Consider the following 24568-nt stretch of genomic DNA (forward strand, 5'->3'; position numbering starts at 1 on the left):
AGAGACTCGGTAAGGAATCGCATCGATAAGCAAAATCGGAATCGTTAAATTCTTATCAATTCCCATCCCGACCAGGGGGGAGGTGGGCAACGATGAGGTGAGTCCTCCACATACTGGTCTGTCACAGTATTTTTACAGTTACCCCTCCCAGTCCAAAATGTTTTTGGGGATGGGGGGCCGACAGAGGGCTCATGATGCTGTTAGTGGGGCTTCGTCCGAAAAAGGTTGAGAAACACTGTATTAGACTGTAGACACAAAACTGAAGTTAAATGTGGTGTTTGACGTCTGGCACCAGTCTAAAAGTCCCCCCCCAGGCCTGTCCACTCTCATAAACACAGTTATGTCAGGAACACTTTGAGGGAATTTCTTCTAATTTGGTACAAATGTTCACTTGGGCTTAAGTAGGTTTAGTAACCACAGTTCAATGTCATTGTGAGCCACAAGTTACATTTAGAACAAAGACAGTGAAGTTCATGTGATTGAAATGGTGCTTCTTGTTAAATAGTTCTTCAGTAATGGGAGATGGAGAATTGTTTTAATATAAATGGCAGCTAACTGAAGGGGGTAACTATCAACATGATCCTTTTGTTGCTGATTTGGAAGTGAGAGCATGTTTTCATTCCACTTTTCTGCCAGATTTGATGTGAACTCCTGAGCTCACTTTGGAGTTGGTAAGTTTCTTGGTTCATTTCCTTTTGTTCATATTCAGTCTGATAACAGAATCAAATCAAATCACATTTTATTTCTATAGCAACAAATCATAACAGAAGTTCTCTCATGACACTTTACATATGGAGTCGGTCCAAACCAGACTGAAGCCGATTTACAGAATCCGACAGAATCCAACAGGAGTGAACACTAGTGAGAGGAGACAGAGGAAGAAAAGGACCTGTAACAGCAGAGACCTGGAGGATGGACGAGTGACAGGAGGAGAGAGAGGGTTAAAGACAGAGAGGAAAGGAGGAGAAAAGAGAGAGCGACAGAGGTAGAACTGATGGTGCTGACAACAGTGGAATTATTCAGTGTGATTCTTAGGATTTAAGGAGGCAGGGATCGTACTTAAACTGACGCACCACCAAATATGTTTGTCATCTTTCCTAAACCTTTGGATTTTTGGATGTTTTATTACGTTTGATGAGGTATTCTGATGCTTTCTGCAGCTCCTGGAACACAAACTTAAAGACATGTGTTCATAAAATGAATAGTGTATTGGATTGGCTGCTCTCATATCATACATTTTTACTTTTGCATGCAGAGTGATAAATAACCCAAGCTGGGGATGGCATACCCAACCCTGCAGTGTGAACCACAGCCTCCCACACAATTATGCACTGATGAACACATTATCCACTTTGTGCAGCTCCCACAGTGGAATGAGCCTGACATGTTGATCACATGTGAATAAACACTTGTATATAAATACAGTGTTCTGGTGGTGAGGCACAAACCACACTTATACCTGGTAACAAAAGTTTATTATCTGGACCAGGTGGTACTGACAGGACAGACGTCAACTTTATTAGTAACAAGGACATAATGGTTAATGCAACGTAAATATAATGTTATGAGCAAAAAATGTAAACTAGCTCATATAAAGAACCTTTTCGGGATATTAGGCCTGTAACGGTACACTACATTTTCAGTTCGGTGCGTTTTCAGTTTTCAAAGCCATGGTTCAGTTTTGTTTGTTTTTTTCAGTTCGGTACGGGAAGAAAGAAAACCCCTCAGAATGTCTTTAATACATTTATGAATTTTTGAAAAATTTTCCCCTAATTTTTGGACACAATAGAATATAGAAAAACAGGAATATAATTCTGCTGCTATAAATCAAATAGAAAATAAAATGAATTATTCATATTACTAAATGTATTTGAAACATTAGTATTGCACTTTTCTCTAACAGATAGTTTTGAACAAACAACACAAATCTAATCCCAGTTCTGTCAGTTCACATTCTGCAGAAAAATACCAACAAAAAAATTCCACATGAAGTGCAACATTAACAAGAGGGTAAACTGGAATTCTGTTGAAACAAACTGAAGAGAAACACTGACAACAAAAAATGAACCAAATTATTTATTTTAGGACAGAGAACAAACTGTTTAGGACACTGTGTGTATGTGTGCATGTGTGCAGGGTGCGATTTGTTAGGGGGATTTTTTTTTTTTTTTTTTGGTCGGAGCCGGGGGGTGGGGGGGGTCCATAATTAATGTAACTAACGCTGGCATGAAACGAAAGAAAGTTGAAATTCTGTCAATGTCCAACTCCCGGTTCTATTCCTCTGTTATACAGTGTGTGTGTGTGTGTGTGTATGTGTGTGTGTGAGACACAGACAGAGCTAGTGTCAGTGTTGTAGAACTACCGTAGTTCCTTGGGGCCAAACAACGTCCATCTTATTAGCATCTGTTTCCTGGTTGTTGTCTTTCACCTGAACCTGAACTGATCCAAACTGGACTGGACTGATGGAGGGTCTGCAGTCTGGTCCTCCCAGGTTCACATCAGATTTGTTGTTGTTGTTGTTTTTTTACATCAGCTGCTGTTTGGAATTTCAGGTCAATGTGCGCGTCCTTCCATATGTCCGTGTGAAACTTGCGTGGATTAAAAGTTCTGCATCAAACGTCTTTCGTTCCTTTTTGTTTTTCTCATCATACTGTGCTGTTTGGGTTCAGCTGTGGACTGAACTGAACAGGTGTGAACCCAAACGGTTCAGTACGTGTACCGTTACAGGCCTACTGGATATACTATTAAAATCATATAATAATAATGTGTAACAGCATAAAAAGTAGGATGACAGAGAATTCCATAATGTAAACACACATAGAGAAAGGCAACAGCAGCTCAGATTGACATTTGTGTCTTTGAAAAACTAAGCTTATGTTTTTCGAAACCCCTCGTTAGAAAATACGGTTGGCCTGACAACTGTGCACATGCCTAAGCCACCTCCACGTTGTGCATCCAGACAATCCAACCACACAGCAGATGGTAATGTGGCAATGTACTTCCATGATTCATAGTTAAAAGCAGCACGCTGGAGATGGAAGACGCACGGTGACAGAACACGTATGATGGGTTCATCCTCAAAACAAAGACACAAAGTTGAATCAAACATGAAGACAGCAGGCATGCATGCATCTGTACGAATGGGCAAATGAAAGTGTGCATGTGCACGGGGGCCGATGGGAAAACAAAGCCCTTTCCACAGTTCTGTCGGTGGCAGCACTGCAGTCACGTATCCTGGCAACTTTTCAGGTTACCAGCTGGTGTAAAAAAGAATAAGGTTATGTAAGTGAGCATGAGAAAGACAAGGAGCCAGTGAGATGTTTATATGTCACGGACAGAAAAGTCTGTAATGATCTCCTTTGAAAGTAAACAGACAGTGTCGCTCAGCAGCTCCTTTTGTGGATCTGCCTTTCAGCAAAATCTACTGATTCACTCATGGATTCATAGAAAGTATCGGTACATAGATGTTCGAGGACATTTAATGAAGATTTATTCAAAGTGTTTTCAAGCACACTCATGACAATGTGAATGAAAACAAATTTCCTTTAATTATGATGGTGTTCTGTCCTTGAAGGGTTAGATACACGGTTCTGCGCCGTCGGCCTCTTGTCCTTCTTATTGTGTTGCTGTAGGTGAGGTCTGTCCGTTGGCTGACGTTAGCCCACGTCGTCCTTGGTCGTCCTCTTCCTCTCCTGGCTTCCACCTGACCATGGAGGAGGACTCTTTAAAGGCTGTTCTGTCTGACGATGTGGCCAAAAAGTGGGAGTTCTTTTGATTTAGATAGTTCCAACCAAGGTTATTATCGTTAACGACAACTAACGAAATGACGAAAACTAGAACTTTAAAAACATTTTCATTAAATGAAACAAATGAAAACTATAATTAAAAGACAAAAACCATAACTAACTGAAACTGTATTGTGTGTTTACAAAACTAACTAAAACGGAGAAAAATTATGGACAAAATTCCCTTCGTTTTCGTTTTTGTTGATGTTGGATTGATGTGAAATTGATTTATTTCGCTTGAGCAGTTTTAGCTGTTGGTGCCATCTGACACTTTTTGCTCCGTCACTTGTGTTCACTTGTGGTTTCCAGTCGTCTTCTGGTCCCCACTCTACCTGGAAACATGGAGACTAAAGCAGCAGAGTCCTGTCTGGGATTGATTTGAATAGGAGCACAGAGAAGAAGAGACCACTGAACTACAACTGAACTACAACTGAACTACAACTAAACTAAACTACAACTGAACTATAACTAAACTACAACTAAACTACAACTAAACTATAACTAAACTACAACTGAACTACAACTAAACTATAACTAAACTACAACTAAACTACAACTAAACTACAACTGAACTACAACTAAACTACAACTAAACTACAACTGAACTATAACTAAACTACAACTAAACTACAACTAAACTATAACTAAACTACAACTGAACTACAACTAAACTATAACTAAACTACAACTAAACTACAACTAAACTACAACTGAACTACAACTAAACTATAACTAAACTACAACTGAACTACAACTGAACTATAACTAAACTACAACTGAACTACAACTAAACTACAACTGAACTACAACTGAACTATAACTAAACTACAACTGAACTACAACTAAACTACAACTAAACTACAACTGAACTACAACTAAACTATAACTAAACTATAACTAAACTACAACTGAACTACAACTAAACTAAAACTAAGCATTTAGAAAATAACAAGAACTAATAAAAACTATCAAACCTGCTGTAAAAACAAACTCAAACGAACTGAATTAGAGAAAAAAAAGGTCAAAACTAAATAAAACTAAACTAGAATGAAAACTCCAGCGGTTCCAACGAGGTGCTGTCTGGTGTTAATTCTGTCGACTACTTCCTGGTTGGTGACTCCTTCTGTCCCATCAGTCTTCAGGATGTCCAGTATGTCCACCAGTCAAAGGCTGTTACTCCATCTTTCCTGTGCTTCTAGATTGTTCATATCTGCTCCATACGATAAAGCTGACCAGTGTAGGATTCAAATTGTGGTTTGCAGGAGTATTTGCAGTCTTATAAATGTTTTGTGTATTTTGGAGAAGGCTGTTCTTGTGATGGAACTTCTCTTGTTGATTTCTTCATCACATCTGCCCTCTTCTATGCCCTGAATAGTTGAAGGTTTTCGTTCATCGTCTGCATCGCTGTATCCTCCAGGGGTCGTGTTTCGGCCGAAGGCGAGGTTCACCCTGGACATGTCGCCAGTTCATTGCAGGACTAACATGTCCTCCTGAGACCCAGGAAAGTGAAAATTTGAGCTTTTTTACATTAAACAATTGTCTTGTTTGCTGCGTAATGCAACAGTCTTTTCAGGTACATTTTTAAAATTATTTTTATTTATTTATTTTTTTAATGGAATGTCCTTTGAAATGGACAGCATTTTTTAAGTAAAACTGACAAATTTTTGTCCCCTACAGAGGACAAAAATCGATTGCTGGGTGTCAGAAGGATATGGAGGAACACTCACTCACATTCACACCCATGGACAACTGAAGACCCTGATGTGAAAAGCACTGAAGTGACCCCTCCATGGTGCACTATTTATTTTTTATCTTTACTATTGGTTCATTTATTTTAGTGTAGTTTTTAATATTTTATCATATATGTGGGTTGTTTGTAGTTGGTGTTTTTAGGATTTTTTTCTGTTTTTATTTTGTGCCATGCATTTTGCTATTTTGTTCTTTAACAGCATCTGGGATGTTTTTATTGAATGACAATTAATAAATCTGAATCTGAAGTCACATTTTTGGACAATTCAAGTTGAGCATATAAAGATGTTGTATTTGTTTAGCTACATCCACCCTATAAATATTTTTAACAGACTTTTTTGTGACTTCAGTACTTTTAAACTGGACTAATTCACCTCTTTGTGTTTGGATGGTGGGAGGACGCAGAGAGAACCCACACAAACACCAGGAGAACATGTGAACTCCACACAGGAAGCTCCCCACGCTGAAGGTCTGGACTTAGAATATTTCAGTTCCATCTATTATTATTTATGATTCCCCTAATTTCTTCAGAAATGACATGCCAGATCATTTTCAGATTAAAAGTAAGGTTAAGGAAATTCAGTCTATGTTTTATCCACGCTAATACACTCAGCAGCTAGCATTAGCATTAGCACTTACCAACTCCAGATTTAGTCTGTACTGGTACCTATGGATGCCTGTTTTTCAGAACATGGACAAACTACAGGGCCCAAACCCAGTTCACCCATTAGCCCCTCCCCCTTACCCCTCCCCCTTGGCTCTTGCCCTTGGCACTACCCCTTGAAACGGAGCTGCAGGGTTAGGGCTTGAAACGTTCCCCTGTGAAATGGGACAACCCTTCACGACCGGTTACGTCATCATTAGTCGTCGATGCCGCTATAAACAGATGTGAAAACGTAGTTTGTGAAAGTCTTCGTCAGGCCGTCAGCAGATGGAGCCGTCTCTGTTCCATGGGCTTTGGTTTTTACGGCTATCGACTATAAACCGCAGAAATACGATCTATAACACATTGAAACAGTATTAAACCGTTGATCAAATGATTCAGTTGTTTACAAAGAAAATCCGTACATTTGTGTGTTTTTTTCATCACACTGCTGTGTTTACCTCCATCTTACCAATGATTCGAACAGAATTATGGGAAATTCCTCCCACCCCTCCGTTCATAGTGTGGTCCTGAAACATGTGGAGGACTACAGCGCCCCCCGCCTTAGCCCTTTCCCTCCGTCTAAATGAGAATCAGGACAACATTCATATGTATGCGCAAAATGGAGGGGGAGGGGTAAGGGGGAGGGGCCAAGCCCAGAACATTCAGGCTGGGTGGAGTGAACAGGTGAAGTCACCACAGAAAGGCCCTGGTCTGACGAGGACACAGCTCTGGGGTCCATCCAGTCTGTGTGTCTGTTCCATTGTGTTGTATTCATTCTGTTTACACACAACAGTCTGAGTTATCCGCACAAACACTGCACACACATTCAGTGGAACTGCATCTTATGTGTAACCACTGGTTTTTCATCACTGGTACGAAAGTGGAGTTACCTCTGCAGGAGTCAAGTCATACTTTCCTTAGCAACATCTTGTGTCTTTTTCAGACGATATGCAGTAAAATACTTTCAAATTTTCAAAGTGATGTGTTTTTGTTGACTGTCGCTGTAACACCAACAGAATAACCAACGGCCACGTGTCATTGTGGCAACTTATACAACCATAAAAGACTGAAATGAAACACTGAAGGAAGAGAGAACATTAGCAAGAACAGGGCCATGAAGTCAGAGGATGAAAACACAAACAAAACATCACTCTGTTGTTTTACAACTGCTGCGTTCTAAATTATTGTGGATGTTCAACATTCAGTTCTTGTCCCACATTATAGAGAACGTTGTCTTTGTCTTTCCTCCATGGTGCATCAACACAAACCAGTAAAGGTTAAGTTTAAACCTTGCAACTTGGACATAATAAGACAATGAGAGAACAAAAATTCACCCCAATCAAACTGTAAAATGTGTCCCTGGAACAGAGCAGATACAGAAGCAGACACACAGACAACCAGCAGTTCCTACTGGACGTTCACTTCTGTGGAACAACTGACTGATGGGTCTGAAGAACTGCATTCTGCTCATTGATTCTTCCAGTACACGTCCCTGTAGCTGTTTTGTGTAGACACCAACACATGTCCAAAAAGGTTCTTTGTAATCAATAAACAGATGTGTTATATAGATGTTGCATAGTAGCAGGCATTGATTTGGATGATACGTTGTACACTCTGTACCACCACTCTCATCTCCACTTTATTGATTGATGGTGTATTTTCTACAGGACAGTTCTTAAATGAAAACTCCCTTTTTTTTCACTGAAGTCCACTCATCCATTTTTTATGCATAGCCTTCATCCTACCTCCCTCCTGTAGCTACAACCCGACAACTGATCTCTCTCATCAAAAATATGTGTGTGAAGCCAGAATAGCATTAGTCATCCTCTTTGTATGCTGAGCTTCATCCTTAGCTTGATTACTAATATTTATTCACACTGGCTTTTGCATGAGGATGTGCAAATAAACTCAATCTAATCTACTTACTATCACAGATCTCAGTGACAATATATAGTACACTGTAAAAAAAAAAAAAAAAAAAAAAAAAAAGGAAAAAAAAAAGGAAAAAAACGGCAATATTCTGGCAGCAGGGGCACCGAAAAAATACAGTTAAATAACAGAAAATAACCATCTCATAAAAATATGGTAATTTTCCATAATTAAAATACAGTTTTTTGCCCTAACTTTACATGAGATCTTGCATTTTTTTTACTTTTTAATGTTTAATAATGAATATTTTCATATATATATATATATATATATATATATATATATATATATATATATGTATAATTTTCAAAGAGACTAGGAATGTAACGATATGAAAATTTCATATCACAGTTACTGTGACCAAAATGATCATGGTTCTCATTATTATCATGGTATTGTTGAAATTGTGCTCAAAATGTTCAAAAAGTCCTAATACACACACTGAAAGAATTTAACCAAGTTGTATTTTGAAAAATAAAATAAAATAAAATAAAATAATTGGCACAATGTCCCTTCTGTGTCAGAAACATTCCAATATTAACCCTTAGTGGTCTGAGTCTGTTCTGTCTGTTTTTCAGTCCTTTTGATTTGGCCTTTATATACTATAGAAACAAATGTTTACTATACCCATGTTTGGATCTGTTTTTTCAGCACAACTTCATCTAGATCAGCTGTCTAACCTACTATAAAAACATAAAAGGACAGAAAAAACACCAAAAAATCTAAAATCTGATCTTAAAAATGTATATAATTTATTGTATAAATAACACACAGATGTTTAATGAACCTTTTCAAAGACTTTAAAAGTGAATATTGGTTCAAATATTAGGTACACTACCAGTCAGAAGTTTGGACTCACTTTCTTTTTCTTTATTTTCAGGACTATATCCATTGTAGATTCTCACTGAAGGCATCAAAACCATGAATGAACACATACAGAATTATGTAGTTAAAAAAAGTGTGACACAACTCAAAGCATGTTTTACATTTTAGATTCTTCAAAATAACCACATTTTGCTTTTATTTCTGCTTTTGCACATTCTTGGTATTCTCTCGATGAGCTTCATGAGGTAGTCACCTGAAATGTTTTCCAACAGTCTTGGAGGAGTTTCCACTGGTTGTCCATCTGTGGTCCATCTGATGAGTCCAGACTTTTGACTGGTAGTGTATATAAAATCTAAATTGTAATAAATTCAAACTATACTCAAATATTTAACATTAAAGCAGATCTTTACAGAGGTGTTTTTTTCCCCTAACAGTGCGGTAATCAAACACAGTTATAATTAGAATTTAAACGCTAATACTAACCGTCCTACTGGTAATCGTTACATCCCTAAATGAGACTCAGTTGTCCAATCCACTGATAAAAACTGTATTTGGACAGTTTATCAGTGCTTATACATGTTCTACATTCTCAAAAATACATTTATTCAACAGTTTTGTTGTGAAACCTCCTGTAATTACACAAGATATTTGTCAATTAACAAACAAGTCTGGTTCAACTGACAGAACTAATACTTCTGTTACTGTTAACTGTCAATAATTTTATCTCTTATTATTATTTTTTACAGTATTAAACTTTAAATTAACAGTTTAATCTCAGAAATAGAAAAGAAATATTTGTGAAATTATGATACATTTGCAAATGTATTTGAACTGTATTTTTCTGTGAAAAAAAGAAAAAAAAATCTTTTAAAAAATTTAAATTTTTTTGGTTCTTCACAGTTCCAGTTTTTTCCTGTTATTTTCCATTTGACATGTAAACTCACAGTCTGTTTGTGTCATTTCATTGATATTTTCCTGTATCCTACAAATACAGGGAAAAGCTGTAGAATAAATGGTAAAATGCAGTTAAATTGCAGACTTTTTTTACAGTGTAGATACTTTGGTGTCCTGTGCTCCATTCAGAGTGTGAATGCTGTGCAGTGTGTGCGCTGGTGTCTGTACCTGTGCCCACAGTGCTGTAAACATCTGAGCTCAGCTCCCTCCCACTATCCAACACACAGTCGTAGGCGATGCTGGGAATTGTGGGGGATGTTGGACCGTTGTCCTTGTCATTGCTCTTCAGCTTCCTCCTTATCTTTACCTGCCCAAAAAATGCAAACACTTCAGCTCTACAAAATGTTCCTGAGAAACCCAAGCCCGTCCAAAGTGGATGAGTAAGAAAAATGATGATGGCAGTTTGTTATGTGCTGAGGAGCCAAATCTTTGCAATCAGTGTTTTTTTAGCTCCACAGTGCAGCTGTTGAAGCCACTTTAGTTTCCTATCTCTGCTGTCAGATGAAGGACACATGGATGTGGTTTTGTATTGAAGTCACAAACAATAAAGGGACAATTCTTTGGGTCTTTAATGTCCGTAAAACTGTCAATTCCGTTACCCAGAGATATCAGTCACTCTCTCATATTTGTGTCTGTCCATATTGTGGAGCTTAAGAAGTGTTCCTCCTGACCCATGTGGTTCTGTCAGGTCCAGAGGAACAATGGTTCTGGATGCTGTGGGGTCTGAGGGGTCAAAGAGGGTTCAACTTTGGAAGTGTGTCAGTGGATAAAAAGCACGAGCCTCATTCCTTCAATCTTTTAATCATATTATGCCAGTGCTTTTCAACCTTGGGGTCGGGACCCCACGTGGGGTCGCCTGAAATATCTAGTAACTGATAAAAATAAAAATTAAAACTTACTAAAAAGTCTATGGTGAGTTGACAGAGACAATCCCAGCCCGTAACAGACATGACAAACTGTGGTTCTGTTTGTGTCACATGTTCACTGTGGTCAGTTTCAGATGCTGCAGCTCTTTCATCATTCATAGTTTCAGTTCTTGTTTGTTCAGTATTAATTGTCCTCCTTGTAAATCCCAGCTGGACTGACTGGACAGATCCTGAGCCTTTGTGCAGTAATCTACACCTGGATTTACTGCCTCTGTCCACAATAATAGACATTATATAGACTAAATGTCCACAATAATAGACATTATACAGACTAAATGTCCACAATAACAGACATTATACAGACTAAATGTCCACAATAATAGACATTATACAGACTAAATGTCCACAATAACAGACATTATACAGACTAAATGTCCTCTGAAATTAGCGTTTATTTGCAACATAGTATAGCAAACTATTACATGATCAAAAACAAATTAATTTAGCAAAAAAAAAAAAAAAGTCTCTGTTTTGAAATTCTGGGGTCACCATAAATGTGTGCTGTTCAAATGGGCTCAGGAGCCTAAACAGGCTGGAACCACTGGGTTATGCTTTACAGGGGCTGAAGTATCTGAACCTCTTCTTGTCTTTCTTTGGGAACATTGAACATTTTAATAATTTTCTCACATTTCTGACATTCCAACAATCCTCAGTCCAGCTCCTTCCTTAACACATACAGACCCAGTGTGTCATACCTGCTGCCAGACAATAGTCTGGTCTTGTCTGTCTTTTATGTTTTGTGTGTCACTTCCTGTTTTATTTTGTTAAGTTTTCCCTCATGTGTCTTGTCTGTCGTCTTTACTTCCTTTTCCCCGTTCTCCCTGACCTCTGTCCTGATTACCTGTCTCCGCCCTGATTTGCTCCACCTGTGTCTAGTTGTCTTCCCTCCCTTTTGTGTATTTAAACCCTGTCTTTTCCCCTTGTCAGTCGCCAGTTTGTAACTCCAGTAGTTCAGACCAGCGTACTTGACCTCGTTTGTTCGTTTGCTTGCCTGTTTTTTGACCTGTTTTGGATTCCTCGGTTTCTCGTCTTCTGCCTGATCCCTGTCGGTTTTGTCTGCCTCATCTGATCTGGTTTTGACCTTCTCGCCCTGACTACCGGTACGTGAGTTTGCCTAGTCCTTATGTCCTGTTGCTCGATTGTTAGCCTGCCTGTGTATGACCTGTTTCCGTCCCTGACCTCCCTTTGCTTTTCCCCAGTCGGGGAAAAGACTCCTAACACCGCTCGGGGAGACGGGCTGCTGCCCTCGATCCGGAGGACTAATCTGAGGAGAAAATCCCCAACCATTATCCTCAAGATTCTGTCACTCATTATATTTTTTCACCTGTGTGTGAACAATAAACCTTTTGGAACTAACTTTTGTTGTCGGAGTTCTGCATTTGGATTCTGTGTTTGTGCTAACGTTATCACAGTACAAACTGGCCAAAATATGAATCCAGCAGAACTCACACAGGTCAAGGAGGCTATTCAGTCCCAGGGGCACAGGCTAGGGGGACATGACCAAACTCTCCATACTCTCCTCGACAAGATGAACCAGCTTACTACTCAGGTGGCCCTGCTCACTAGTACCCAAGCTGCGGCTGCAGCTGTGTCAGGCGAGAGTCGGGCTACCGCCCCGCCAGTTCGAGACTCGGCTGAGCCGAACATTCCGGCACCATCTAAGTACTCTTGTAATCCCGACACCTGTCGAGACTTTTTTACACAACTTCAGTTAATTTTTGATTCGCAACCTGTTCGTTTTGCTAAAGATTCTGTTAAAATTGCCTACGTGGCTAGCCTGTTGGAGTGTCCCCCTCTCAGTTACTTTAACGCTCTGTTTGAACAAGGTTCTCCTGCTGTTCAGTCTTTTTCGGCATTGGTATCCGAACTTAAGAGGGTATACGATCACCCGGTTCGGAGCCAGTTCACTGGTCACCAGATTTTGAGGCTCAGACAGGGAGAAAAGTCTATCAGGCAGTATGTGAGCGCCTTTCGTTCGTTAGCAGTAGAATCAGGGTGGAATAACCAGGCCCTGATCACTGCATTTTTATCCGGCCTTAATCGCTCTGTTGGCCGTGAGATGGTGCTCCGTCAACAGCTTCACTCCCTAGACGACATCATAACCGAGGCCATCCGGGTCGCTGACCAGGAGTCTGTTTGGCAATCTATGGAACCAGAGGTCAACTCTCCGTCCAGTAGGGGACCTGGTCGTGAGACGCCACGCCTTCCGGTGACAGAGACTGGGGGTAACCGGGAGGAACCTATGCAGTTGGGACGGACTCATATATCGGCTGAAGAACGTCGCCGACGCATGACTGAGGGTCTTTGCCTGTACTGCGGCCAAAGTGGACACAGAGTCATTAACTGTACTCTTAGACCGGATGCCAAGACAGGTGAGGGGTCGCTGTTGAGCAGAACTGTGTGTTTATCCACTGTCACTCGTCCGTTTCCTGTGGTTCTTCTGTGTTCTAACTCTCTGTCTCTCCAGCACCCCGTCCTGATCGATTCCGGGTCCGACGCTAACCTTATGGACCAGAACCTGGTTATTAAACTGGGTCTCATCACTAATCCGGTTCAGGGTCCGCTGGAAGCCCGAGCCTTGGACGATCACGTGATCTACCGCATTACTCATTGCACTGAACCTGTTGCTGTGCAGTTCCTGGATGGGCACTCTGAAAACATTAGCTTTCATGTTTATAATTCTGACTCTCAGCCATTAATTCTGGGTTACCCTTGGTTACAGACTCACGAACCATTTATTGATTGGGGCACAGGGGAGGTTATTTCGTGGAGTAAAGATTGTGAGACTCGTTGCAAGTTTGTTGAATTGCCTGTTAGTCCTCCCAAATCATCACAGATTTCTGTAGCCCCAGTTAGTGTCCCCTTGGAGGAAAATAAGGATTTTCCTGCGCTAGAGAAGGTTCCGTCGTGTTACCACGACTTAAAGGAGGTTTTCAGCAAGTCTAAAGCTACGGCTCTGCCTCCTCTTCGTCCTTATGACTGCTGCATAGATTTACGCCCTGGTACGTCTCCTCCTAAAGGGAGGTTATATTCTCTATCTGGACCGGAAAACTTAGCCATGAAAAAGTACATTGACGAGTCCCTGGCTGATGGGTTAATTAGGCCCTCTTCGTCGCCTGCAGGAGCAGGATTTTTCTTTGTGGATAAGAAGTACAAGTCACTTAGGCCTTGCATTGATTACCGGGGGCTCAATGATATTACAGTCCGCAACAGATACCCTTTACCACTAATGTCCTCGGCCTTCGAACTATTGCATGGTGCTAAGATCTTTTCCAAGTTAGACCTTCGTAACGCCTACCATTTAGTCAGAATCAGGGAAGGTGATGAATGGAAGACAGCGTTTAACACCCCTAGTGGCCACTACGAATACCTGGTGATGCCCTTTGGTCTGACCAATGCCCCTGCTGTCTTCCAGGCCCTTGTCAATGACGTACTCAGAGACATGTTGAATATTTTTGTGTTTGTCTATTTGGATGACATTTTGATTTTTTCCCCAGACGAGGAAACACACATTCAGCATGTGCGACAGGTGCTCCAAAGACTCCTCACTAACCAACTGTTCGTCAAGGCAGAGAAGTGTGAATTCCATCAGCCTTCGGTGTCATTTTTGGGCTTCATCATTTCTGAAGGAAGCGTTCAGATGGACCCTGAAAAGGTTAGTGCTGTCAGGGAGTGGCCAACTCCAACGTCCCGGAAGGATGTTCAAAGATTTCTAGGATTTGCTAACTTCTACAGGAAGTTTATCCGGGGGTTTAGCAGCGTGGCTGCCCCCCTGCATGCTCTCACTTCTTCTAAGTCTGTGTTCAGGTGGAATACTGAAGCGGATACGGCCTTCAACCGCCTTAAGGGGGCGTTCTCCTCGGCTCCTATCCTGTCCGTCCCCGACCCGACTCTACAGTTTGTGGTGGAAGTCGACGCCTCCGACCTTTCTGTCCAAGAGACTGTCATCTGCTGAACGGAACTATGATATTGGAAACCGTGAGTTGCTGGCCATTAAAGTGGCATTGGAGGAGTGGCGCCATTGGTTGGAGGGGACGGACGTGCCATTTCTCATCTGGACAGACCATAAAAACCTGGAGTACCTGCGCTCAGCGAAGCGCCTCAACTCTCGTCAGGCCAGGTGGGCTCTGTTTTTCACTCGCTTTAATTTCACTCTTTCCTACCGTCCAGGCTCTAAAAATGGAAAGCCTGATGCTCTCTCCAGAGTGTTTTCCCCTGACACATGTTTCTCTGAACCTGAGACTATTCTGCCCAGTTCCTGTATGGTGGGGGCTTTTCAGTGGAGTGTGGAAAAGTTGGTTTTGGAGGCCCTTAACGATTGTGAAATTCCGGATGGCGTCCCGCCAGACCGCCTTTTTGTTCCTCCTCACCTCCGTTCTCAGGTGATCCAGTGGGGCCATGCTTCTAAGATGGCGTGCCATCCTGGAGTGAAGAGGACTCTAGTTTGTGCTGAAACAACGCTTCTGGTGGACAGCGATGGAAAAGGACGTCGCTGAATATGTGGCTGCCTGCCCTGTGTGTGCGGTCAGCAAGGTCTCTAATAAGGCTCCGATGGGGGAGTTGCGTCCGTTGCCTGTTCCCAAGAGGCCCTGGTCGGACATCGCCTTGGACTTTGTGACTGGGTTACCTTCATCTAATGGTAACACGGTTGTACTTACGGTGGTGGATAGGTTCTCTAAAATGGTGCATTTCATTCCCCTACCTAAACTGCCTTCGGCTAAGGAAACAGCGGAGGCGCTGTTAAACCATGTTTTCCGCCTGCATGGTTTCCCCAGAGACGTGGTCTCCGATAGGGGGCCCCAGTTTACTGCCAGTTTTTGGAAGGCGTTTTGTTCTCTTGTTGGTGCTTCTGTCAGTCTGTCTTCAGGTTTCCACCCTCAGACCAACGGCCAAATGGAGAGACTTAATCAGGTCCTGGAGGTGGGACTCCGTGTGCTGGCCTCCCAGAACCCCGCCTCCTGGAGCCGCCAGTTGTTATGGGTGGAGTTCACCCACAATTCTCTGCCCAGTGCATCTTCAGGTTTATCACCCTTTCATGTGGTGTATGGTTACCAGCCGCCATTGTTTCCCTCGCTGGAGAAGGAGGTGGGCGTGCCTTCGGCCTTGGCTCTCATCCATAGATGCAAGAGGACCTGGACTCGAGCTAGACAAGCCCTGCTGAAGGCGTCGGGCCGTTACAAGACCACGGCTGACTCCCGGAGAAGCCCCGCTCCCGTTTACCATCCGGACCAGAGGGTTTGGCTGTCGGCTAAGCATCTTCCTCTGCGGATCGAGAGTTGCAAGTTGGCACCCAGGTTCGTAGGCCCATTTCCTATCTCAAAAATTATTAATCCTGTTTCTGTACGTTTGAAGTTACCAAGATCTATGAGGATTCATCCCACGTTTCACGTCAGTCAAATTAAACCGGTGAAAGAAAGCCATCTGGTTCCGCCCACCCAACCCCCACCGCCTCCACGGATGATTGACGGGGGTCCAGCTTACACGGTCCGGCGGTTGATGGCAGCTCGTCGCCGGGGAAGAGGATTCCAATACCTTGTGGATTGGGAGGGTTATGGTCCTGAGGAGCGTTCCTGGGTGCCTGCGTCCCGTATTCTGGACCCTGACCTGATTCGACAGTTCCATCAAAGTCATTCTGATGTCCCTGGTCCGTCTGGTGCCGTCCCTAGGAGGGGGGTACTGTCATACCTGCTGCCAGACAATAGTCTGGTTTTGTCTGTCTTTTATGTTTTGTGTGTCACTTCCTGTTTTATTTTGTTAAGTTTTCCCTCATGTGTCTTGTCTGTCGTCTTTACTTCCTGTTCCCCGCTCATCCTGACCTCTGTCCTGATTACCTGTCTCCGCCCTGATTTGCTTCACCTGTGTCTAGTTGTCTTCCCTCCCTTCTGTGTATTTAAACCCTGTCTTTTCCCCTTGTCAGTCGCCAGTTTGTAACTCTAGCAGTTCTTACCAGCGTTTTGACCTCGTTTGTTCGTTTGCTTGCCTGTTTTTTGACCTGTTTTTGGATTCCTCGGTTTTTCGTCTTCTGCCTGATCCCTGTCGGTTTTGTCTGCCTCATCTGATCTGGTTTTGACCTTCTCGCCCTGACTACCGGTACGTGAGTTTGCCTAGTCCTTATGTCCTGTTGCTCGATTGTTAGCCTGCCTGTGTATGACCTGTTTCCGTCCCTGACCTCCCTTTGCTTTTCCCCAGTCGGGGAAAAGACTCCTAACACCGCTTGGGGAGACGGGCTGCTGCCCTCGATCCGGAGGACTAATCTGAGGAGAAAATCCCCAACCATTATCCTCAAGATTCTGTCACTCATTATATTTTTTCACCTGTGTGTGAACAATAAACCTTTTGGAACTAACTTTTGTTGTCGGAGTTCTGCATTTGGATTCTGTGTTTGTGCTAACGTTATCACACAGTGCTACTTTTATGTCAGTTCACAAATGATTTTTTTCTCTCTTTCTAACCTTTCTTGAGGGATTTAGTACCACTTATTATAATATTATCCTCTGTATATTGCATTTTTTCAGTGAAAATCTGGTATTTTCCTATATTCAATTCACTGATCATATAGAAGTTCATAAAAGCTCAGATTAAAGTTGAGGCTTAATATATAATATAATAGAAACACAGGAAACTGAGGAAATGATGACTTTTCTCAACAACATCTGTCCTGAACTGAACGTAAACCCAGTGTGTCCATCCACTGGCACTGATCCAACTCCATGGGTTTTACTGGTGAATCAATGTTGTAGAAGATGACGGTGTTTCCACGGTAACTACGGAGTCTCTGAACGTCCAGATGGGTCATATCTGATGACCATGAACAGATGAACTGTATTTGACACCAGTTACTGACATGTATTGATCGGTTTAGTGGATCTATAGGTACTAAACACTTTAGATCAGTACATGCTTTTGGTTGCCAGTGGCTGTTTGGATCTTTACCCCCCCACACAGTCGTGAAGGGGGCACTACCTATAAGGTACTGGGGTGCCACTACCCCTTGCTACAAGAAAGTCACTGGAAACAATCAGCTGGAGCTGGGGGCGGGGATAAAGGTCTGTGACCCCCCCTGAACAGTGCACTAGCTAGCTTATATAAAGTCAATCAGATCCCCCCCCCGACAATTAGTTACAGAGAATTATAACCACACCCCCAAAGTCACAAACTTTTTTTTTTCCTCTGGGGGGGGGGTTAGGAGGGTCATGATAACGTAATGGGGCATTTGCTCAAACAAGTCTGACAAACTCTGGTTTACAGTGAAATTCAAGTCCCAGTCCATTTAATATGACTGCATTTGTTTCCTGGTGTTGTCCACACTGTGCCCTCGTTCATGGGGCTGAAAAATGTGTTGGTGATTACATGACTTCAGTGTTGTGCAGAAGAAGTGTCTCACTAAACAAAGGCTCAGGGTCAGTAAGTATATACTAACCAGTGAGGAAACAATGTGTATGGAGTCTGACAACAGAATGAGCCCAGTGTCTTCCACAAACTGAGTCCTGCTGCTGGTTCATTAAAAAAATAATGGTATTAGATCAGTACTAACGCCCAAAGCCTGGGAGTCAATACCTGTATCAGACCTGAAAAGTCCCATCAGTACAAGGCTAATATAAAATGGGCACACCGTCAGCGTCTGGCACCAGACCAGCCTCTACCTGGATATTCCCACAACAGCTGAGGAAGGTTCTACAGAGAGAGAAGATCTCCTCTTCCAGGGAGATCAGTTTTATATAAAACTGAGTAGTAGTCACAAAGAGACATGGACAACATGAGGAGGAACTGGAATGACTATTTGACCTTGTCCATGAAAAAAACCCTCACAGGTATTATACATGAAAAACCACTTCTCCTGTTCCGTTTATTGAATGTGTTTGTAACGTACTTTACAGAACTGTGAGCGGACATCAGACCATGTGTCTTGTTGGGATGGCAGTGCTGAAGGTATGTCCTCTACTCTGGCTCATACTAAAGCTGTTTCCTGTTCACTGTTTGGCTTCAAAGGCTTTGAAATCAGTGTATTTAATGTGTCAGACTCACATTCTTTCTAACATCCTGACGGGTGAACACACAAGAGAGATTTCACCCAAATGTATTACAATTTGGAACAGAATCTGGAAAATGCAGCCATCTTGGACCAACTCCATGATGATGTCGACTATAATAATAATAATAATAATAATTATAATAATAATAATACATTTTATTTATAGGCGCCTTTCTTGGCACTCAAGGACACTGTACAGTAAAACAGGAGAATATGAAACAAGCTATCTATCTATCTATCTATCTATCTATCTATCTATCTATCTATCTATCTATCTATCTATCTACATGCTTATAATATTACAGTCAAGCTCCATTAAATGTGATGCTAGTAGATGTGACAGGTGTGATCAGATCAGGTGCTGTCTGATGATATGAGCTTAAATAAATGCAGCCTGTGACAGAAACACTCAGAAAAGTCCTGAAAGAAGTGAAAAGTGCAGCTGGTGCAGGAAAAGAAAAAGCACGACGTGGAACAAATGAACATGACAGGAAAAAGAAAATGAACAGATCCTTCATCTACAGCAGTGTTTCTCAAACTGTGGTCCCCTGGGGGGGGGCATGGGATATATGGGAGAACATGTAGCAGGTGGAACTAATGTTTTAGTGTTGGAGCACCCTGGACTCATTTTAGGGATGTACAACAAACCAATCTGCTGCCATGGTGGTCTGTAACTGGACTGGACCGAGTTCAGGTTTAGAGAACGGACCAGGACTGGACTGAACACACACATGTGACCTGTGTGTGTGTGTGTGTGTGTGTGTGTGTGTGTGTGTGTGTGTGTGCAGCCTGGACACTTTGGACTGTGATGTTCTGACATGTGTGATATAAACAGGCTCATGACAGCCACTGATGTTGTTCAAATGTTCATCTTTGGTACCAAAATTTGTTTGTTGTTCTATAAAAAAGAACTTTATTGTCATAGCTGTAAGGTAATTACACATTTCCTGTTTTTATTTGGAAAAATATTGTGCCAGGGACAATGTTCTAATAGTTTTGGATTTTCATTATCATTTAATTTTATTCAGTTTGGACTTTTTTTTCTCTAATTCACTTAGTTTTAATTTGTTTTTAGACCAGGTTTGATAGTTTTTTATTATTTTTCTTTTTTTTTTTTTCTAAATGCTTAGTTTTAGTTTAGTTTTAGTTGTAGTTCAGTTGTAGTTCAGTTGTAGTTCAGCTGTAGTTCAGTTGTAGTTCAGTTGTAGTTCAGTTGTAGTTCAGCTGTAGTTCAGTTGTAGTTCAGTTGTAGTTCAGCTGTAGTTCAGTTGTAGTTCAGTGGTCTCTTTTCTCTTCTTCTCTGTGCTCCTATTCAAATCAATCCCAGACAGGACTCTGCTGCTTTAGTCTCCATGTTTCCAGGTAGAGTGGGGACCAGAAGACGACTGGAAACCACAAGTGAACACAAGTGACGGACCAAAAAGTGTCGTATGGAGACAGCACAGAAAACTGAGAGAGACAGAGAAATTGCTTTCGTATCAATCCGACATTGACAAAGACGAAAACGAAGGGAATTTTATCCATAACTTTTCTCCGTTTTAGTTAGTTTTGTAAACACACAATACAGTTTCAGTTAGTTATGTTTTTTTTCGTTTAATTATAGTTTTTATTTATTTCAGTTAATGAAAATGTTTTTTCAAGTCCAGTTTTCATCATTTCGTTCGTTTTCGTTAACCATAATAACCTTGGTCAGGGAGCAGTCTTGTTGCGTGTATTTGTATTGTTCAAGCAAAAATCTATGTTATGTTTTATTTGAACAACAAATAATTCAATGAAAAGCAAAAAGTATTGGTAAAAAATTGATGTTTCTTTCAATACAAGTTATAATTGCACCACTGTTGTTGGGGTTGAGGGGGGCCTGGAGCTTTTTCGTCCTCCAAAGGAACCACTGACCAACAGGGATGTACTGGTAACTGAACTGTGTGTATTTATACACTTGCTCTCCATAACCGTTAATGATATTCATGTGGAAAATCCTTAGTTTGACACCTACAGTATATTCAGCTGAAGACTGAAAACACCAACAAATGACTTTGTAAGTGAAACAGCTGCAGAGGAACACCTGTACTCTCAGCTACAGTTGGATGTTTAAAGGTGATCACTGACCGATTTTTTGGGTTTGGGTGTGGACAGAGATGGGGCGTGGATGGTGGATCTTTTTCTCAAAAACATCTTGAATGTTGCAGATTCAAAGTTTTCCACCGCAAATGACCTCCATGATGTCTGCAAAACACAGGAAAGTAACCGTGTGTTATCTGGACAGCACCGACAAAACACCGACACGTCTGCCATGGAGAGAAGGTTTGCATGGAAGGATGGAGTCATAGTTTGGGTGGTTCCTGCTCACATACCTGGATGAGGCAGGCAGCTGCAGGGATCTGTCTGTTGAAGTGTTTTTGTCTCTGCTTCTGCTGCACCTTCAGGGCAAAGCCCGAGCCCAGGATACCCTGTGAGCGACAACAAAGCAGAGGATGGGCTCATGAACGCAGCGTTAGCAACAGGCTTTCAGCTCACGGCAGGATCCACCAGACACACCAACACCGAAGGAAAAAGACTCCAACAAAAGACACACACCAACACCGAAGGAAAAAGACACACACCAACACCGAAGGAAAAAGACTCCAACCAAAGACACACACCAACACCGAAGGAAAAAGACACACACCAACACCGAAGGAAAAAGACTCCAACCAAAGACACACACCAACACCGAAGGAAAAAGACACACACCAACACCGAAGGAAAAAGACACCAACCAAAGACACACACCAACACCAAAGGAAAAAGACACACACCAACACCGAAGGAAAAAGACTCCAACCAAAGACACATACCAACACCGAAGGAAAAAGACACACACCAACACCGAAGGAAAAAGACACCAACCAAAGACACACACCAACACCAAAGGAAAAAGAAAAAAACAAAGACACACACCAACACCGAAGGAAAAAGACTCCAACCAAAGACACACATCAACACCGAAGGAAAAAGACACACACCAACACCGAAGGAAAAAGACTCCAACCAAAGACACACACCAACACCGAAGGAAAAAGACACACACCAACACCGAAGGAAAAAGACTCCAACCAAAGACACACACCAACACCGAAGGAAAAAGACCACACACCAACACCGAAGGAAAAAGACTCCAACCCAAAGGACACACACCAACACCAAAGGAAAAAAGACACACACCAACACCGAAGGAAAAAGACACCAACCAAAGACACACACCAACACCGAAGGAAAAAGACTCCAACCAAAAACACACACCAACACCGAAGGAAAAAGACACCAACCAAAGACACACACCAACACCGAAGGAAAAAGACACCAACCAAAGACACACACCAACACCGAAGGAAAAAGACACCAACCAAAGACACACACCAACACCGAAGGAAAAAGACACCAACCAAAGACACACACCAACACCGAAGGAAAAAGACACCAACCAAAGACACACACCAACACCGAAGGAAAAAGACACCAACCAAAGACACACACCAACACCGAAGGAAAAAGACACCAACCAAAGACACACACCAACACCGAAGGAAAAAGACACCAACCAAAGACACACACCAACACCGAAGGAAAAAGACTCCAACCAAAGACACACACCAACACCGAAGGAAAAAGACTCCAACCAAAGACACACACCAACACCGAAGGAAAAAGACACCAACCAAAGACACACACCAACACTGCAGGAAAAAGACACCAACCAAAGACACACACCAACACTGAAGGAAAAAGACTCCAACCAAAGACACACACCAACACCGAAGGAAGAAGACACCAACCAAAGACACACACCAACACTGAAGGAAGAAGACACCAACCAAAGACACACACCAACACCGAAGGAAAAAGACACCAACCAAAGACACACACCAACACCGAAGGAAGAAGACACTAACCAAAGACACACACCAACACCGAAGGAAAAAGACTCCAACCAAAGACACACACAACACTGAAGGAAGAAGACACCAACCAAAGACACACACCAACACCGAAGGAAAAAGACACCAACCAAAGACACACACCAACACCGAAGGAAAAAGACACCAACCAAAGACACACACCAACACCGAAGGAAAAAGACACACACCAACACCGAAGGAAAAAGACACACACCAACACCGAAGGAAAAAGACTCCAACCAAAGACACACACCAACACCAAAGGAAAAAGACACACACCAACACCGAAGGAAAAAGAAAAAAACAAAGACACACACCAACACCGAAGGAAAAAGACACCAACCAAAGACACACACCAACACCGAAGGAAAAAGACACCAACTAAAGACACACACCAACACCGAAGGAAAAAGACACCAACCAAAGACACACACCAACACCGAAGGAAAAAGACACCAACCAAAGACACACACCAACACCGAAGGAAAAAGACACCAACCAAAGACACACACCAACACCGAAGGAAAAAGACACCAACCAAAGACACACACCAACACCGAAGGAAAAAGACTCCAACCAAAGACACACACCAACACCGAAGGAAAAAGACACCAACCAAAGACACACACCAACACCGAAGGAAAAAGACTCCAACCAAAGACACACACCAACACCGAAGGAAAAAGACACCAACCAAAGACACACACCAACACCGCAGGAAAAAGACTCCAACCAAAGACACACACCAACACCGCAGGAAAAAGACTCCAACCAAAGACACACACCAACACTGAAGGAAAAAGACTCCAACCAAAGACACACACCAACACCGAAGGAAGAAGACACCAACCAAAGACACACACCAACACTGAAGGAAGAAGACACCAACCAAAGACACACACCAACACCGAAGGAAGAAGACACCAACCAAAGACACACACCAACACCGAAGGAAAAAGACTCCAACCAAAGACACACACCAACACTGAAGGAAGAAGACACCAACCAAAGACACACACCAACACCGAAGGAAAAAGACACCAACCAAAGACACACACCAACACCGAAGGAAAAAGACACCAACCAAAGACACACACCAACACCGAAGGAAAAAGACACCAACCAAAGACACACACCAACACCGAAGGAAAAAGACACACACCAACACCGAAGGAAAAAGACACCAACCAAAGACACACACCAACACCAAAGGAAAAAGAAAAAAACAAAGACACACACCAACACCAAAGGAAAAAGAAAAAAACAAAGACACACACCAACACCGAAGGAAAAAGACTCCAACCAAAGACACACACCAACACCGAAGGAAAAAGACACCAACCAAAGACACACACCAACACCGAAGGAAAAAGACACAAACCAAAGACACACACCAACACCGAAGGAAAAAGACACCAACCAAAGACACACACCAACACCGAAGGAAAAAGACACCAACCAAAGACACACACCAACACCGAAGGAAAAAGACACCAACCAAAGACACACACCAACACCGAAGGAAAAAGACACCAACCAAAGACACACACCAACACCGAAGGAAAAAGACTCCAACTAAAGATACACACCAACACCGAAGGAAAAAGACACCAACCAAAGACACACACCAACACCGAAGGAAAAAGACTCCAACCAAAGACACACACCAACACCGAAGGAAAAAGACACCAACCAAAGACACACACCAACACCGCAGGAAAAAGACACCAACCAAAGACACACACCAACACTGAAGGAAAAAGACTCCAACCAAAGACACACACCAA

General features: G+C 42.2%; 1 protein-coding gene across 2 annotated transcripts in view; it reads right to left on the reverse strand.

Moving 5' to 3' along the window:
* Nucleotides 1–24568, reverse strand: part of kcnq1.1 (potassium voltage-gated channel, KQT-like subfamily, member 1.1) — a 293916-nt gene that overhangs the window by 83639 nt on the left and 185709 nt on the right. For both annotated transcript variants that reach the window (XR_003935077.1, XM_030130954.1), the window contains exons 8-10: nucleotides 21198–21293; nucleotides 20953–21069; nucleotides 10057–10195 (exon numbers count right to left, since the gene is read on the reverse strand). Coding sequence is in view for 1 of the 2 variants with exons in the window: in XM_030130954.1 (XP_029986814.1) it covers nucleotides 10057–10195; nucleotides 20953–21069; nucleotides 21198–21293 (352 nt within the window). In the remaining variant the exon portion in view is untranslated. The remainder of the gene's footprint in view (nucleotides 1–10056; nucleotides 10196–20952; nucleotides 21070–21197; nucleotides 21294–24568) is intronic.

Source organism: Sphaeramia orbicularis, chromosome 3 (genome assembly GCF_902148855.1).
Source record: "Sphaeramia orbicularis chromosome 3, fSphaOr1.1, whole genome shotgun sequence".
In the NCBI taxonomy this organism is placed as follows: domain Eukaryota; kingdom Metazoa; phylum Chordata; class Actinopteri; order Kurtiformes; family Apogonidae; genus Sphaeramia; species Sphaeramia orbicularis.